Source organism: Gracilinanus agilis, chromosome 3, assembly GCF_016433145.1.
Source record: "Gracilinanus agilis isolate LMUSP501 chromosome 3, AgileGrace, whole genome shotgun sequence".
Taxonomy (NCBI): Eukaryota; Metazoa; Chordata; class Mammalia; order Didelphimorphia; family Didelphidae; genus Gracilinanus; species Gracilinanus agilis.
Genome location: NC_058132.1, coordinates 504,533,556 through 504,551,544, shown reverse-complemented (window position 1 = coordinate 504,551,544; position 17,989 = coordinate 504,533,556). Strand labels below are relative to the sequence as shown.

The following is a 17,989-nucleotide window of genomic DNA, read 5'->3' as shown; positions in this document are numbered from 1 at the left end:
CTTATTACTGAGGGTGTGTGTTACCCTCCCTGTGTTCTGTGAATAAATATTATTAGGAGTATTGTGTTTAGTTCCAGTGGTCACGTTTTGGAAAGGATTTTTCATAAGTTTCTTTGCCTTCCAAAGAGGGAAAATAGGATGATGAAAAGACATAGCCATTCTCTTGAAAAGCTATATAAAAAGTTACTGTGAGCATTTGAGAAGAGAAGATTTGGGGTTGGTGAAGTCTCCAGTGTGTGTCTTTAGGCTTTTGAAGGCTTATCAGGGGAAGGAATCCAATTATCTGCACTTTGGAATGAGCCTCAGATGCCATCAAATCCATTTTTGTGGATCTATTTTTTTTAGCCAGGAACAAAGATGTAGGGAGGCATGATTGATAACCATCTTCTGTATTTACAAGTCTCAAAATGGGGAGCAGACTGGTTTCGCTGTCCCAGGGTTGCCAGAGAAGGACCAGAGGGTGAAATGTGAAGAGAAGCAGATTTTAGCTCAGTTTACAGGGAAACGTTTCTTACTAAATGGAGGAAGTGTAGCAGAGTGAATAGCATGCTGGACTTGGAGGCAAGGATATGTGAATTTAAATCCTGCCTCAGACACTTTCTCTTCCATAAAAAACATTTATTTCACAGGCTTGTTGTGTTGAGACTCAAATGACATCATGTCTAGGTAGTTTTTTTGCAAAACTCCAAACATTCTTATAGATGTGGGCAGCTGTTAGGATTAAAGCTATCCAGAAGTATTGAGTTGCTGCGAGAGGAGGTTTTGAGCTCTCTCCTCTTAGAAGACTTTCAAGAAACACTTCATGAAGACTTATAAGGACAAGGCTGTGCTAAAGAAGGAATCCTATTCAGGCATTAGCTGGGGTAGATGGACAACTCTAATTCAGAGATGGTTTAATTTTAGGAAGAGAGGAATGGGCTGGGAGAGAAACAAATAAGGAACAAGATTTCAGGAAATAACTAAGTTCAAGAAATGGGAGGGAGAAGAGGAAATGAAGAGTGAGAGAGGAATGGAATCAGAAGAGTGACTTCTTGGGCATTTTAATATTCGCCTTTTGATTTACAGGGGAAAAGTGGTTGAAAATATATATTATGTTCAGTCCTGTGTCTGCAGGTCCTTTATCTTTGTATCCCCTCTCTTAGCTTTAATTTCCTGATTTGAGTTCATTTTTTCTTAATACATGATATAACCAATACTACCCAAGCTTTTTCAATTAATGATCATTTAGACATCTAGATAAATTTATTCATATTAGGTAAGATATTCAAACTGAGATCTATACTCACTGAAATTGTCTTGCATAGTCAGCTCAGCGTCCTAATTGAAGGATGGATGATGAGTTCCTTTGGAAGTTCCAGCTTGTGGATAGGATAAGATGCTGATTATATCAAGAGCCCCCTAAGATTAGAGTCATACCCTCCCTAAAGTATTTGACCTAATCATTCACACAAGAAAATGCAAGCGTGCAAGAGTTCCTGTTTTCCAGACCATGACGTACAGTTTGATAATCTACCATTAAATCTTATGAATTATTATGGCTGCTGTTGAGACACACTGCAAATGGCTTGTGAGTCAGGCCCAAGATGATGATAGCTGGTCTGTAGAAAATTAGAGCACTTCTTTAGGGATCTCTGACCTCTGAAACCAAGGCCTGGATTTTTCCTGCTAGTATTCTTCCGTTAGCATTTATGACTGCAAATTCAGATCTACCAAGAGCACCTGGATTGAAGAATATCGTTCAAGAAATGTGTGAATTTAAAAAAAAAAAGATGGACTATTCATGTGTCAAGAGTGAGGATTAACCATTGGACACCCCAGCCAGCTCCTGTGTTCCCTGGTATCCTTGCCATGTAAAGGAAAAGCTAGAAACGCCTCCAGCACAATGAGTAGATATCTTGTGGTGAGCTTATCTAGGGAAAGGAACAAGAATTGTATAGATAGGCATAGATGGGTTGCAGCATGCATCGTTAGAGGGTTCATTCATATGAATCAGAAACCACAAGTGTATCCCCTTGAAGAGGTTACTTCCATTTATCTGAGATGTTTCTTTCTCTCTCTCTCTCTCTCTCTCTCTCTCTCTCTCTCTCTCTCTCTCTCTCTTCCCCTCCCTTCCCCTCTCTCTTTCTTTTAGCCATGTATTGGTGTGGTTGTGAGCATGTTGGGATGGAGCAATGGAACAGGCATTTTAAAAAATAGATTAAAAATATTTTTTTACATTGACTCCTTTCTATTTAAATGATATAAATGATTTGCATGTTAGGGCACTTCCAAAATTCCCATCATTCTTTTGAATATTTGCTTTCCAAAATGAATTTTCTTCATGAAGACTATGGATTCTTCTGAAGGGACACGAATGAAAGCAGTGTAATCTGGAGATTTCCGATGTCATCTCTAAAAGAGGCTTGGTCAAGGCTGGGCTCCTCAACCCCTGCCTGACTAGAATGCAGTTCTGCTTCCAGCTCTGAGGCCAGTTAGTTGTGTGACCTTGGACTGAATTGGCTTCCTTCTCTGTTCTTCCCCTCCCACCTGTGTGAAGCGAGAGTCCAGCTTACTGGGCTCCGAGGTCCCCGCCGGTTCTGCCCTAGCATTGCTTGTCTCCCGGTGGTGTGCGAGTGGGAAGAGGAGGAAGGGATTCTATTTTTGGGTGAGGTCAAGATATATTTAGTACCCAAAGTGAGTGACTGACGTGATGAGTGTATAAGTGGGTGTCTCTTATTTCAGCAAATTGCCTTCAAGAATTTGGTGCAGAGAAATCGCCAAGCAGAGCAGCAAGCCAGCCGACCACCACCTTCCAACTCCGTCATCCACCTCCCTTTTATCATTGTGAACACCAGCAAGAAGACGGTGATCGACTGCAGTATTTCTAACGACAAGTAGGTTGTTATGGAAAAGAGAAGTTTTCCATCCGCCCTTTTGCTTCAGCTGTGAGTTTCACATCAAAAATGAAGACATCCCATCTTTGGTTTTGTTAAAGACAAAAATATCCATACATCACCTCCTTGGGTTCATTTGCGTTAGGGAAGGGCTCCCCGGACCTGTGATTTCTCTGATAAGAGGAAGCCCTGCAGAGACTTGGCGCCCTCTCTGTAAGCTGCCCAGGCTCACCCCGCCTACGTAGGTTAGCAACAGGATTGAGCTCGGGTCTCCCTGGCTCCCAGACTGGCTACATTGCTCTGCTTCTGCTAATTTTTGTTAATAAATACAATCGAATGACATCTCATTTTCAAAAAATTATTATTAAAGCATAAATTCCCCCCCCCCCCTTTTTTTTTTTGACTTGCAGGTCACTTATTTCAAAGAAAAGATAATCTTAAAATTCCATAAATGTTTAAAAAGTCAGAGGAAGTGCAGTATAGTGGACAGTGGGCAGGCTTCCTAGTTGGGCGACCCATGTTCAAATCCATCCCCTTATACAAGACTGGCTTTGTCCCTCTGGGCAAGTCACTTAAACTCTTGTTTCTACTCTGCATAACTGCTAGTGGCAGAACACTGATGTTTTCCACTGGTGTTGGGAGTTCTCCTCACCTGGAGGTCCCTTTGTTGATGAAATCACAAGTCTGGGACCCCTCCACCCAACATTTTAAAATGTAGAGAAGATATAATTTGGGCGGGGGTGTTTTATCAGAGTTAAGGAAATGGAGATGATTATTAATCTGTCAGTTTTCAGAGAGTGATTGTCCTAGAGAATGAAAAGTTATTTCTGTAAGTTTTAGAGCTCTTTTTAAAAAATACTTGTAGCTTTTAGACAGCAGATTCTCTGCCTTGTGCCTGCTAGCCCATTTTTCCCATTGGTTCTTCACTCTCATGAATAGTGATCCTCTGAGTCAGGCATGTGTGGTGTATGCTCATCAATTGGATATCTTCTGAACCTTCTTGATCCTGTTTAATAATGAAATCTTCCCTTTCAGATTTGAATATCTATTTAATTTCGACAACACATTTGAAATCCACGATGACATAGAAGTATTAAAGCGTATGGGCATGGCTTGTGGACTAGAATCTGGAAGTTGTTCTGCAGAAGACCTAAAAATGGCAAGAAGTTTGGTACCTAAAGCTCTGGAACCTTATGTGACAGGTCAGTGACATGGTAATTAATTGCCTTGATGCAGGCATATCACCTTTGACAACGTGCAAAGACATTCTTTTTAAAGTTGTAGCAGACTTTAAAATTGGTTATCTCACTCCTTTTGAAGGCAGGTTCTACTTTTCCTTTCTGAAGGATTCCAACAAAACACACCAATTTTTTTCAATCCCAGGTTGCCTGGTAAAAAACAATATTTCTCTCATGACTGGTTGAGTGTGTTAGTGTATGGTTGCTTGAAAGAGAGGAGGGTTTATGATTAAGTACACTTTTCTAAGAAATTATCCATGAAGACTTGGATGCATTCTTTTACATTGGATTGGAGAATCCTGGGAGAATCATAAAGGGCAATTCCCTCTAATAAGATAATGCCAATTAAAAGCCTTCAGGTTCAGAAAACTTAGCAATGGCATTAAGAAGATGAGTGAAAGAACCTGACACAGATAATTATTACAGAAAAAATAGCTTCTCAGAACCAATTAACCAGCCTCATGTCTTCAACCCTTTTCCTACCCTTCACCTTCTCATCCTTCTGCAGCTAACCCTGCATCAGTATCCCAGTGAAAATTCCAGTCCTGGAAGACATTGAAGCCTTTGAACTGGACAATTCTGAGTCTGGAGAAGTAGGAACAGAAATGGTCATGGAGGATTGTGGAGCCTAGGAGAAAGTAGAAAGAAGAAACCAAAAACTCCATGTTGAGAAAAATTGATTAAAATAGCCTGGGAAAAAGAGGAGAAAAAAGTCAGCTAGTGGAAAGAGTGAAGAGGGTAGAGGAGAGCAAAGTCTTCAAAGGCTTCCCAGAAATATCCCCTTTAGAGTCATCCTATGGGACCTTTCCTCCCTTCTACAGCCATTTCCACATCTTTACAACCAGCTCCTATAGGCTCTCCTATTGTGAGAAGAATTCCATTTTCAGAAAATGCAAGGGAACACAAAAGAAAGAGTGGGACTGGTAAAGGAAGAGAATAGGCAGTAGAACACTCAAGAGTTTCCATTGACCACCTTCAACCTCTAGCTTGTGGAGGGAATTTGTTTGAAAGTACTGCCAGGGCTGAGTGAGAGGGCACAAGAACTTTAGACGTTAGGAGAGGAGATGATTGAAAATAAACACATTTTCAGCCAGAAGACCATAAAAATGTTAGCAGAGCCATTGATTAAGAGAGATGAGAGCTAATCAAAGGAGAGAAATGAGTATATGTTTAAGGAGCATCTCATTGGATGAGTACTTTGTAATAAGAAAGTCACAATCACTTGAGGAAGATGAGAGGTGCTCAACAAATTCTACAAGGCTCTTCTTAAGTAACAGTGAAGCAGCTCCCCAAATCTCTTAAAATTGTTCAGAGGAGTAATCTGAAAATTAAGTGTGCATATAAAAAAATTAAGGTGAGAAAAACCAAATGACGATTAGAACACAAAAAAGCAGTTCTAGAAGGAAAAATGATGGAATAGAATTTTAAAGAGTAAAACATGTTGGAAACACAAGAGCTCTACAAAACAAGAATACTGAAATTGAAAATAAGTTCTCTTTTATTTTCAAAAGAAAAAAAAAACCTGGTATGCCGAGAAGGATAAAACATAAAAGTATCAAAATGGACAAATCTCAAGAGTAAAAGTCATAAGAAGAAAATCAAGAGGAGAGAAGGTAGAGGAAGCAAATTATTTTTTCATGAGGGGGGAAAAAAGTCTGATCCCCTGAATGTTCCCATATTAAATGTAAGTTGTAAAATAATATAAAGAAATTTCTCTCAAATAGAGAAGAGAGGGTTAAACAAGAGACCAAGATGTCTTTTCAGCACTAGAGAGGGAAAGGAAGATTAGACTTTTCAGTTCCTCCCTCTGCCTTTGAAGATACCACTGAGGGGCAAGACACTGAGAGAAAAATAAGATTCAGGTATAACCAGCAGTGAGGAAATAATCTGGCATCATCATGAAATGACCCCAAGGAGGTGAGGTAGAAGAAAGGGAGCAGAAGGGGCTTAAAATGCCTGCTATGGGGAGATTAGATACTTAAGAATATGGAAGCTTCTGAAAGAGAGTGGTACATTTCTGCATTTCTGTGCTTATCCCATTGTTGAAGAGACGATCATTGGATATCCCAGAAGGATAGAGCTGAGAGAAGGTAGAAAATGAGGTTTATAGGTTAAGAGAGAAGTATTGAGGGGAAGGACAAAGACAAGATGAATTCCATTTCCATGCCCCCCACAACCCTCAAGTTATGGAACACTTCCATGAGAGTGTATTTGTTTATTACCTTTAAGTAGATAATGGTAGATAAAACAAACTTAATTGGCATGAGGACAACACAAACTTATTCTAAATGAGAAAAGTTAAATTCTTTAATAATAAAGAAATGAATAAGAAATAAAACCCAAGTAATTTGTTGCCTACAAGAAATATTTTAAATATAGATACATGAGTAAAAATACAGACAGGAACAAAACCTGTTAGGCTTCAGGAAACTTATCAAATAAAGGGAACCCCAATTCTGCTGTCAGATAAAATTGACTAAGTCCAGGTAGATGGACTGTTATACTTATCTTTTTTTAAATTTTTATCCTTATTTTTATTTTTTAGAAAAATTTTTTCCATGGTTACATGATTCATGTTCTTGCTCTCTCTACCCCCACCCCCCATTTCCACTGGTTTCTTCCTGTGTCATTGATTGACAAAATATTATTGATAATTGTACTAGGTCATTAAGAGTACATCCAAATCGTGTCTGCATTAACCCATGTGTTCAAGCAGTTGTTTTTCTTCTGTGTTTCCACTCCTGTAGTTTTTCCTCTGAATGTGGATATCGTTCTTTTCCATAAATCCCTCAGAATTGTCCTGGGCCATTACATTGCTGATAGTACAGAAGTCCATTACATTTGATTTTACCACAGTATATCAGTCTCTGTGTACAATGTTTTCCTGGTTCTACTCCTTTCACTCTGCATCAATTCCTGGAGGTCTTTCCAGTTCATATGGAATTCCTCCAGTTTATTATTCCTTTGAGCGCAATAGTATTCCATCACCAGCATATACCACAATTTGTTCAGCCACTCCCCAATTGAAGGGCATACCCTGGTTTTCCAGTTTTTTACCACCACAAAGAGCGTGGCTATAAATGTTTTTGTACATGCCTTTTTCCCTATGATCTCTTTGGGGTACAAACCCAGCAATGGTATGGCTGGATCAAAGGGCAGGCAGTCTTTTAAAGCTCTTTGGGCATAGTTCCAAATTGCCATCCACAATGGTTGGATCAATTCACAACTCCACCAGCAGTGCATTAATCGAACCATTGTACTTAAAGATATTGGGAAATTAACAATACTAAATGTATATTCATCAAATGGCAGAGTAATTAAATTCTTAAAGTAAATTAAGCAAATTGCAAAAAGACAATGAGAGTAGCACAATCATTTAATATTCCTTTTAAGAGTGAGATAAGTTGAACAGGATGATAAAGAAGATACATAGGTGAATGAATTGTTAAACCTGATTTTACCTGACTTGTGATGACTTCTGAATAGATACATTAAATAGCATACATAAATGTTGATTACATGGTAGGGCATAAAGTACAGATCTTGAAATTTCCTCTCTCACAGAAAGACTGTCTCCAGTCTTTAAATGATTTGCCAATGAGGAGAAAAACCACAAATGTATTTAAAATTGAACATTTTTTGGAGCATTTAAAGAAACATTCTTTTCTTCTTCTAAGTCCGAGATATCCTCTAAGTTGTAAAATAAGAGGAGATAATTCACTCCTTATGTTTGCAGTGTGTACCAAGGAGGTATTTTTTGGAATAGAAAAAATGATAAAATTCATTGAAAAAACAAAGTTCTAAAAGAAAAAACAAAGTTCTAGAATCTTAAGGAAATTAATGATTAAAAAATACAAATGAAATGGTCATGGTGTTGCCATACCAGATTCTAAATCACTGATAATCAAATCTGCTTGATACTGCTTTGAAAAACAAAAATAGATCAGTAGAACAGAGTAAATAAACAAGAAAAAGAAGTAAATAAACAGCAGGTGTTTAGTGTTTTGTAAAACCTAAGAACATAAATTATTAGTGGAAGGGACTCAGTTTGATAAGAACTATTGTGAAAATTAGACTGAAGTTTGGCAGAAATTAGGTTTCTACCATTATTTTGCACCATGTTTCACAGTGAGTTCAAATTGTCTACATGACCTGAAATAGAAAAGATCATATCATTAAGAAATAAGAAGAAAACAAAATAAGGTATCTCTCACCTCTGTCACCAGGGAAGGAATTTTTAAATAGGATGGAGGGACAAAAGAAGAAATGGACAGTCATGACTATACAATTAAAAAGCCTTTGTACAAATAAAAGAATTGCTGGTGTGGATTTAGAAGAGAAGTGGTAGAGTGGGCAAAATATTTGCCTCAAATTGATTCCACTTATTTAGGAAATTATACCAAATAGCATTTTCCAATTCATAATCAAAGGATTCGACCATTTTTCAAAAGAATTTCTGACCCTATCTGACCATTTGACAATATGTTCTAAATCATTAGTCCTAATAAAGTAAACAACTCTTGAGTTTTTATCTTCCACCAAGCAAACTGGCAAAAGATGAAAACATTATTAAAGGAGTCTTTGGAAGCCAGATGCATTCATGAATTGCTGGTGGACTTGCAAAATAATCCAACCATTCTGGATTTTAATTTGTAATCATGCTAATAAAGTTTCTAATTTGTGCCCACTGAGCAATCCCACTGCTGGGCATATGCCTCAGCTGGATCAAAGACAAAACAATGGTTAAATATATTTGGTGTATATACTAGAATGTCCCTAATGGCAGTGTGATTGGTGGTAGTAAACACCTGTAAACACTAAATACTTCTCTATTGGGGAATGGCTAAAAATACTACGGTAAAGTGACAGAATAAAATACTGTTATGCAGAAATTAATATGAGGAATTCAAGGAAATATGAGAAGGTAGACAAAATAATGGCACCCAAAGAAGAGTGTACACAGTAACCGTGCCTTGAAAGAAGCTGAATTCCAAACAATGAAAGGTCCCAAAGAAGAGCTAACCCAATGGACTTCTTCCCTCATGGCAGAGAGGTCAGGACCCATCAGGATATACAGAGTCAAACAGTCTCCGTATGGCATGTTTTTGCTTCCTTGTTCTTCTTTGTCACTCTGGGAGGATTTAGTCAAGAGGGAATGACTGACGTGAACAAGTCACCAAGAAAACATTTTTAAAAAGGCATCAACTGGGACAGCCAGGTAGCCTAGTTGATAGAGAGTCAGGCTTGGAGTTGGGATAACCTGGGTTCAAACCTGGCCTCAGACACTTTCTAGCTATGTGACCCTGGGTGAGCCACTTAGCCCCCATTCCCTAGCCTATACTGCTCTTCTGCCTTACATTTAGTACTTAGTATTGGTTCTGAGACAGAAGGGAAGGGTTTAAAAAAAGAAGGGGGAGGGCAATTGACTAAGCCATCCCGGAGAATGCAAAATCTGTCTCCAAACAGTTAAATAACTTGTGTCCTTTTCTCTTTGACTTCATAGCTTATTTATAACCTCTCATATAGCGATTATTTTAAACTTGTTTCCTTTTCTTCTGATCTTGGTAGATATTAGGAATAATCGATTGCCATCATTTATGTCATTCTATACATTTCATAAGGCTATCAGTAAGCCTTCCCTCTCTTTGCTTTTTCTTTTTTCTTTGGTTTCCTTTGCCTTTTCACATTTCTTTTTTGTGTTTTCTCAAATACCATTAATTGTTCTGTTTTCTTTCTGTTTTCAGAAATGGCTCAGGGATCAATCAGCAGTGTATATGTCACATCATCATCTGGTTCGACTTCAAGTGGCACAAGGTTTTCTGCCAGGTGAAACCAGTTTATAAAATTATTATGAAAGAGTGTAACTTTTTAAAAGAACTTTATCTCACTGTGTTTTCAGCGGATTTGAATACTTTTAAGTGCAAAATTGATATACTGATTGTACATGAATAATTTAGCTAATTTTTATCAACAAATTCCATTTTTGCCTCTCTGGTTATCATACTTTTGAACTAGCCTGTTTTTATACTTTTGTGAAGAAGATGCTTTAAAAATTTCCCTCAAGTAGTATTCTATAAGGTTGGATTCTTAATGAACTTAGAACTTTGTTGTGATAATACTTATTCACATTTCTGTAGCATTTTATGACCAAAAAAGTCCATCACCAAGTGGTCAGCCAGTCTCTATTCAGGTAGGCTAGTTCTTAGAAAATGTGTTCCACCCATTGCTGGGGCCATACTTGAAATATTTTAGCTTGATAGAATCTGTGAAACCTTATGCTTTGCACACAAATGGACTTCAAGAAATCAGGGTTAGCTTCATACCCTAACCAAGCATCAAAGAAGGACATTGTGGAAGTCATTCTCACTGTAATTGAAAGCAAAAGAAGGAAATTCTGCCTTAAATGGAAGGATGTCCCATAGACATACAAAATGGAATTGGTGAAATGAGTTTGATCATACATCCAAAGACAGCTAGAAAGTTAACCTTGTGTGGAATATCAGGTGCTACAATATTAATAAGTATTTACAAAAAAGATTACCATAGAAGTAATTGCATTTTACATGCATCTCTTAGATTTGTTAAGAATGAAGAAGTAGAGAGACTCTGAAGAGTGGTTGGTTGGGCTCTTTAAATGAAATCAATATATTCTCTGGTTTCAGAACAAAGACAGAAAAGGTGAGGATGGGGAAAAGTATATCAGAAAACATAATTCAAGAAGAAGGAACAAGAAAGGCTAAAGACAAATTAAACAGAAGCTTCTTGCCTTTATTTCATGAACTCTTTATTTGAGAAAATAACTGCTTGTTGTGAATGTTACAAAAAAATCAGATCAGTTTTTTTTTTTGGCAGTAAAGGCTTGTTATTTATGTAAAAGTTATCTCTGATTCTGAAGAGTCAGACCATTGACTTGACATGACTGAAATTGGAATGAGTAAAAAGAAATAATAAGGAATAATAATGAGAAAAAGATATGCTATTCATCTGAAACAATTGAGCTCTGAATCCTGGCAATTACAAATGGCTAAAATAACATCAGAAATAGAAATGACAAACACTGAGTATAAAAAATTTTATTGCAGACATTTAGCTGATATAAATTAATTGCCACAATAAGGAGACCAGAAGAGGCAGAAAGTGCCATAATTATCAAGCATAGAGAGAGCTGCCAAAGATAGTCAAAGGAAAATATAAACTTGTTTGTGAAAATCTTAAGAGATTCTCTTGCTTTTCTGTTTGTTTCTGTAGCACTCAGCAGTGCTTTGCACATAATAAATGATTTCTTCATTCATTCATTCTTATGAAGAAGGATCATATATAGGAATGAACCATTATTGTCTCATACAGCAGAAAGAGGCACTTGAGGAGAAAAGCAATTGCATATAAAGACTGACAAAGATATTCAACTGAGCCAAGATATGCCGAGGGCAAGGATGAAAATGGAAGGACTACAAACAAAAGAAAAATGGGGGGAAATTTTGTGAAAATTAAAACTATATTTTCTCTATTAAGAATAGTAACTATCGCAACTGGATAGTCCATGATGTAGATCTGGGGGTGACAGAAATGTTACTCAAGAGAACAAAAGCTTTGAAAAGCAGCTGGTTTAGACTACATAGTAAAAGCGATCTATGGTGGAGATGACACAATTATGAGGGCATTGAGGGATTCATGTGCAAGGTTTACAAGATGGAGAAGATATTTAATTCTGTAAAAAGGTGCCTGAGAGACTATCAAAAGCTACTGAACGATATGCTGACTCATTTATAAAAGCCATTGTGACAGTCATCTAAATTTAAATCAAGTTTTTTTTTGTTTTTTTTTAAAAAGACCTTCCGTCTTGGAGTCAATACTGTGTATTGGCTCCAAGGCAGAAGAGTGGTAAGGGTAGGCAATGGGGGTCAAGTGACTTGCCCAGGGTCACATAGCTGGGAAGTGTCTGAGGCCAGATTTGAACCTAGGACCTCCCGTCTCTAGGCCTGGCTCTCAATCCACTGAGCTGCCCAGCTGCCCCCTATAAATCAAGTTTTAATAGAGAACAAGTAGACTTTCATAAGTTATATTTGACCATGGGCCCCATCTTACTATTTCACAACTGACTCAAAAATGTAGACAAAATAAGATTCCATTGTCCTTGTTTTTGATTACACTTCCCCCTTTTCTCTTTTCCTCTTCCTTCCCCACCCTCCCCCCAAAACATTTTAGTGCATGGCACTAATAGGCATTTAGTATGTCTTCTCAGTTGAATTTTGTCAGTACAAAACACCCCTTTACAGGTTCTTTTTCAACAAGATACCATTAGAAACCATTCTAGATGCCTTGAAAGATATAACAGAAATGAGCTTGTTCAAAGGTTCTCTCGTGGTAATACCAGTTGAAGCTTAAAATGGAAGAAAGCCACATGTTCCCCAGAAGCAGGAACCAGTGGGATAGAGGAGACCCAGCACAAAATCCAAGCTGAAGTGGAATTTCCTGTGGTTGACGGTTTTCTACATGTGCCTTTGGTGGGTGGCATCATGCCTTAGAATGTTGCCTCCTGTGGGGAGAAAATTGTAATGATTCAAAAGAATCATTACACAGGAAAAAAACCTGTGGGTGAAGAATGTCCATTGTACAGATGACCACATGCCTCTAGATGAACTCTATAAAGTCTTGTCTGTGTGTGTGTTTATCTGAGAGATATTCCAGATGAGTCCTGCTTTGGACAGGGGAGGAGAATGGACTGAATTGTCTGTGAGTAATGGCCCCAAAACAAAGGTCTGGCTTCTCTATGTTACCAACAGTAATGCATAGAACACAAGAGGTTTTAAAGAGTATCACCAAGAAGGCAGTGAAAATGGCGCACGGTAGATGTGTGCAGACAGACAATGAAGAACTTGGAAGAAGAAGAAGAACCAGCAGAAAATGAAGAAATCCCATTTTAGGAAGAGAAAGTAGGCTGGAGGTGACTGGCTGCTTCCCCCACTGGGGCCTTCATTCTGTCTACTCTAGAGAAAACCTCGAAGCTTTGGGAGAGATGGTAGACGATTTCCTGGGAGCCTCTTGGGCAGGGCATGCAGGCATGAAAGGGGTGTTTAAGTTTACCAAGAGTTCTCCTCCAAGCGATCCTGCAGCATCTTAAGTTATCCCCATTTTATAGAGACAGCGATTTCTTAAGCTTTTCTGAAACATGACCAGTTTAAAGATTATTTAGAAGGAGTAAAGTATTCTTCTGATGGGATTAGATTGAAATCCTACATGATATACTTCTTCTCTATAAATGAGTTTGAAAATGCCCACACTGGCTCACTGGGTTGTCATGGAGGTCACAGGACAGAGTCCTCCAAGTGCCATGTAGCTGTTATCTGTGATACCTAGTGTTATCCTGGAAAGCACGTCATGGAGGAGATCCTGCTTAAAATGGGAATGAAAGAAGGTTTAGGTACTTTAGGTCAGGCATTCTGATGTGATATATCCGATGCCAGATACCGTGAACAGAGTGCTTCCCAAATCTTACCGAAAGCTTCCCCAGTTTAAGATCCATAGCCAATCAATATATTTTGGCATAATGATATACAGAAGGAAGGAAAAAAGGAAAAAAACTAAATGGACAAAGGATACCCGTTACCCAGCTTATTGGATGGAAGCTCACTGAATTATTTGAGTATATCTGTCTTAAATAGAGACTGCACATGATTCAGGTCAAGAATTGAATAAAAGCAGTCAGGCAGTGTTATACTTGGGACAGTTATGTAATGCTTTCAATACTCCCAGCCATCATCCTGACCCACAAAATCAGCTTTTTTGTTTTCTTACACTCTGCTCTTCTCCTGATGGATATAAACTATCAATCATGGAGCACCACGATCACTGGTAAATCAGAATCATAGTTGCCCAAAAGAGAGAAAGAAAAAGAAGTACTGTCATGTTTCCAACCACAACTTGTATGTAGGAAGTGCCAGGAAAGCCATCGTTAATAAATTATCAGAGACTAGTGAGCTTTGTAGGGATGAGAAACAGACGGCCCAACACCAATAGTAAAAGACTGAAACATCTAATCAGGTTAATCCTCCCTTAGAGAATTATATGAGGATATGGGCAAGAATCTGACAGAATGATAAGATGTTGCAATTTTTACCTTTAAAGAAGTTGTTACCTACCTAATGAGATCACTGACTCAGCAGTATATCAAGCAAGTGATAGTGATGATAAGAAGTCACTTTGACACATGTAACTGTTCTCTTTTATGTCATGTTTAAGACAGTAATCTTCATTTTTTAGAATTTACTTAATTAATTTCGATTTTTTTTTCCATGGTTACGTGATTCATGTTCTTTCCTTCTCCCCACTCCCGGAGCCAACAAGAAATTCCACTGGGTTACACATGTATCGTTGTTCAAAACCCATTTCCATATTATTACTATTTGTGATAGAGTGATCACTTAAAGTCAGCATCCCCAATCATGTCCCCGTAAGACCATGTGATCAATCATATATGTCTTCATTAAGACAGAAATCTTTAGAAAAAGAAACCCATTAAAAATCAAAAGAGGCTGTTTTGAATGCTCAATTTTGCTGCAGCAGATATCTTTTGTTAGCTTGCCAGAATGGCTAGAGAGTATCAAAGATGTCCTGGTATTGCTATACTTTTGAGCTACTTTTATGTTTAGCTACACAATGACTCATGAGTTCCTGGCTCTTTTAGGCTCATGGATCTTGCTCAGGGATACCTTCTGGTTTCAGCCTGAACCAAGTAGATTGGAATCCCAGAAATGCTCTAGAAATACTGCCATCTGGAGAGGCCCTACTGATGATAGGCAGGCGTGTGTCTGTCAAGTAAAAGTAGAGTCTCTTCTTCTATTTCAACCCACCATGGAAAGCTCTGTACCCTAAAGGTCCTATGGCAACTAAGTGGTTCAGATTTTATATTTATACACACACACACACACACACACACAGAGCGCTAAAATTGCCTCAGCCACTTACTTGTGTTCTTGAACAAGTTACTTAATATAGGTTATTGGTGAAAATCATATTGTCCACTATGTTAATTTGCAGCCAATACTATTTTTTAGAAAACAAAACAAAATCTAGTACACAAATTGACCTCTCATTTGTGAGCCTTGTGGGAAGGCATCAGGTGCCATTGCTTCTGTGGTTACTGAAACCTTGATTAAATCATAGATCTTTTGAGAGCTAGTTTCTTAATCTGTCACCATTTTCTTCATAGGAATACTGTAAGACAAATATGCCACTATAACTGAAAGTTCCATGGTAGGGGATGGGCAGAAGTTTCACCATCATTGTCAATTGATTTTTATGTTTCTGTGTACAAACCTTAGAAACTTATACTGTGAATGTACTGCCCGTTGCCTTCTTAATACGTGATTTAGTGAGTACAGGGGGGAAAAAAAGTTCAGCATGGAAACTTTTATGACAGCTGTTATTTTTTTCCCTCCAGTGATTTTACCAATGGTACAGATGGAATGTTGGCAACGAGTTCCAATGGCTCCCAGTACAGTGGCTCCAGAGTTGAAACTCCAGTATCTTATGTTGGGGAAGATGACGACGATGATGATGACTTTAATGAAAATGATGATGAAGACTGATTTCTTGACGTGTAGACTTTTCCCTTCTTTCAAATTCAGCTTCAGGAATAAATTGTTCTAGGGAAGAGAACTTTTTTTAAAAATGTGGATTTTTATTTTTATTTTTGATCCTACCCCTAAGGAAATATTGGTAAGCTATTGAATTTAGAGAGTGCGGCTCTGATAAGCAAGCAAGGATTGTTTTTCGTAGGATTTTTAAAATGTGGTGTGAATGTGTGTTTTGATACCAGTGTGCTAATGCAGACCCTTTATTTACTCGGTAGGATTTTGTGTTTTGTTTTCTAATATTTTTTACTTGAAGGAATGTCCATTTTGCCCCATAACAATTTTCGCTGAATTTGTTGAAGAAATTGTACTTCATCCACATCAATGAAAATAAAAGGCTATCCTTTTGTGGAAAATGGTTCACTGAATGGCCATTTATTTGAAGAGTGTTTTGAGTGGTGCCACTATCTGATGGATAGCAAGATGATATGTTTTTATTTTGCTAAATCATGCAATGTCCAAAGAACCAATCAAAAAAAAGTTTTACTTTTTTAAACATTAAGCTCCATAAATGTTATGAATTTATTTCCCTTAAATTATATTTACTGTTGTAATTCCATCAAGTTTATATAATTTTCCTCTATATGTTGGTATGTATGGATTAAAAAGGTTTAAAAAAAAGTTTTTGTTTGGCAAAAGTTTACTGCCATGCTGGTGCAGCTATATAAAATATCTTGAAGGTTTGGAATGATTTATTGCTTATGTAAAATTTGCCTGATTTCTTACAGGCAGACTTTGGAAACTTTTTATTATATAGTTGTTTACATACTTATAAGTCTATCATTTAAAGACATATACTGAAACAAATGTTTGTATTTGTTTCGTAAGCATCTTCCTGTAATCTATTATAAAGTTGAAATTAAATATAGAAAATGTTTTAACAGTTTTTTAACTCAAAATTTGTCAATCATTTTTAATAGTTCATTTTTTTATTAAAAAAAGGCATTTCAGGCAGGTGGTGTAGTCTCTTTTTAAATTTATTCACAAAACAAAATTAACTGCACAAATGCTGTCAGCTGCCTGTTCAAAGACAATAGTCTTTTTATTGAAACACAAATAAACTTTTCTGTAATATTTTATGGAATTTAAAGAGACTTTAATTGTTTGACTTGTTTAACTTGGCACTGTTAGTTTTTGTTAATAAAACGCGCATGGGCATTTTAAAGAAGCTCTGTGTTTTTCTAATTCAGGATTATTCTGTCTAGAATATTTTTTGGTCTGGCTTTTGCTTTAAAAAGTGAGTAAAATTTAATTGCCAGGACCTAAAATACATACCCTGGTGGTAAACTTTGATGTTCTTAACTCCCAGCATTGCCTGATGTTGCATTAGTGAGGGGTTTTATTTCTCTTGGCCTCCCATGCCGATTATACCTGGCTACAGTACTCACCTGTATGGAGGTGGGGGGAGTCAGAACAACCATTGTTCTCCTGACTAATTTTTGGAAGACCAAAGGAGATAGACAATAAAGTACACAACATAAAAGATGACTTTATTTTCTGGTAGACAATAACTTTTACAGTGCCCTAATAATCAGGACAGATTTTATCTCTGATAATAATAGGAAATGGAAAATGGTTTGACATAATTTATTGACTTACATCAATAAGCCCATACATCCTGATCTTTATTCCATTAATTTGCTATGAATTCATATTGAGTTAAATAGCATCGTAACACTGGATTTTTCTTTTTAAGGTGTCCAACCATTAAAAAATGATGATTATTGGGGCAGCTGGGTAGCTCAGTGGAGTGAGAGTCAGGCCTAAAGACAGGAGGTCTTAGGTTCAAACCCGGCCTCAGCCACTTCCCAGCTGTGTGACCCTGGGCAAGTCACTTGACCCCCATTGCCCACCCTTACCAATCTTCCACCTATGAGACAATACACCGAAGGTTTAAAAAAAAAAAAAGATGATTATTGAGGAGAAAGTGAAAATTAGGGCCTTTTACTTAATTTTGATATGCTTTAATAAATGAGATAAGTTGTCAAATTCAGAAAGGAAGAGAGTACCCATATAAATAAATGTATCATCAACCTTTGATTATTCAAGATAAATATTTCATATGTATATCACATATTTTTTGTTATATGTCTTTTGACAGATTTTCTATTTGTAAACCATTTTTAAGGGATTGAATAGGGAAAGATGCACCTCAGATGAGTTATTCTATTCAACTAAGTAACTCCAGAACCGTGTTTGGGCGAAGAAGCTAGAATCATTAACTAAAAGAATTTTACATTCATTT

General features: G+C 37.3%; 1 protein-coding gene across 2 annotated transcripts in view; it reads left to right on the top strand.

Moving 5' to 3' along the window:
* The window catches only part of TFDP1 (transcription factor Dp-1), a 118,736-nt gene extending 102,942 nt beyond the window's left edge, over positions 1 to 15,794 (top strand). For both annotated transcript variants that reach the window (XM_044670501.1, XM_044670500.1), the window contains exons 8-11: positions 2,722 to 2,873; positions 3,909 to 4,075; positions 9,856 to 9,937; positions 15,552 to 15,794. In XM_044670501.1, the coding sequence (XP_044526436.1) occupies positions 2,722 to 2,873; positions 3,909 to 4,075; positions 9,856 to 9,937; positions 15,552 to 15,699 (549 nt within the window). In that variant the 3' untranslated portion in view covers positions 15,700 to 15,794. The remainder of the gene's footprint in view (positions 1 to 2,721; positions 2,874 to 3,908; positions 4,076 to 9,855; positions 9,938 to 15,551) is intronic.
* The last annotated feature ends 2,195 nt before the right edge of the window (positions 15,795 to 17,989 follow it).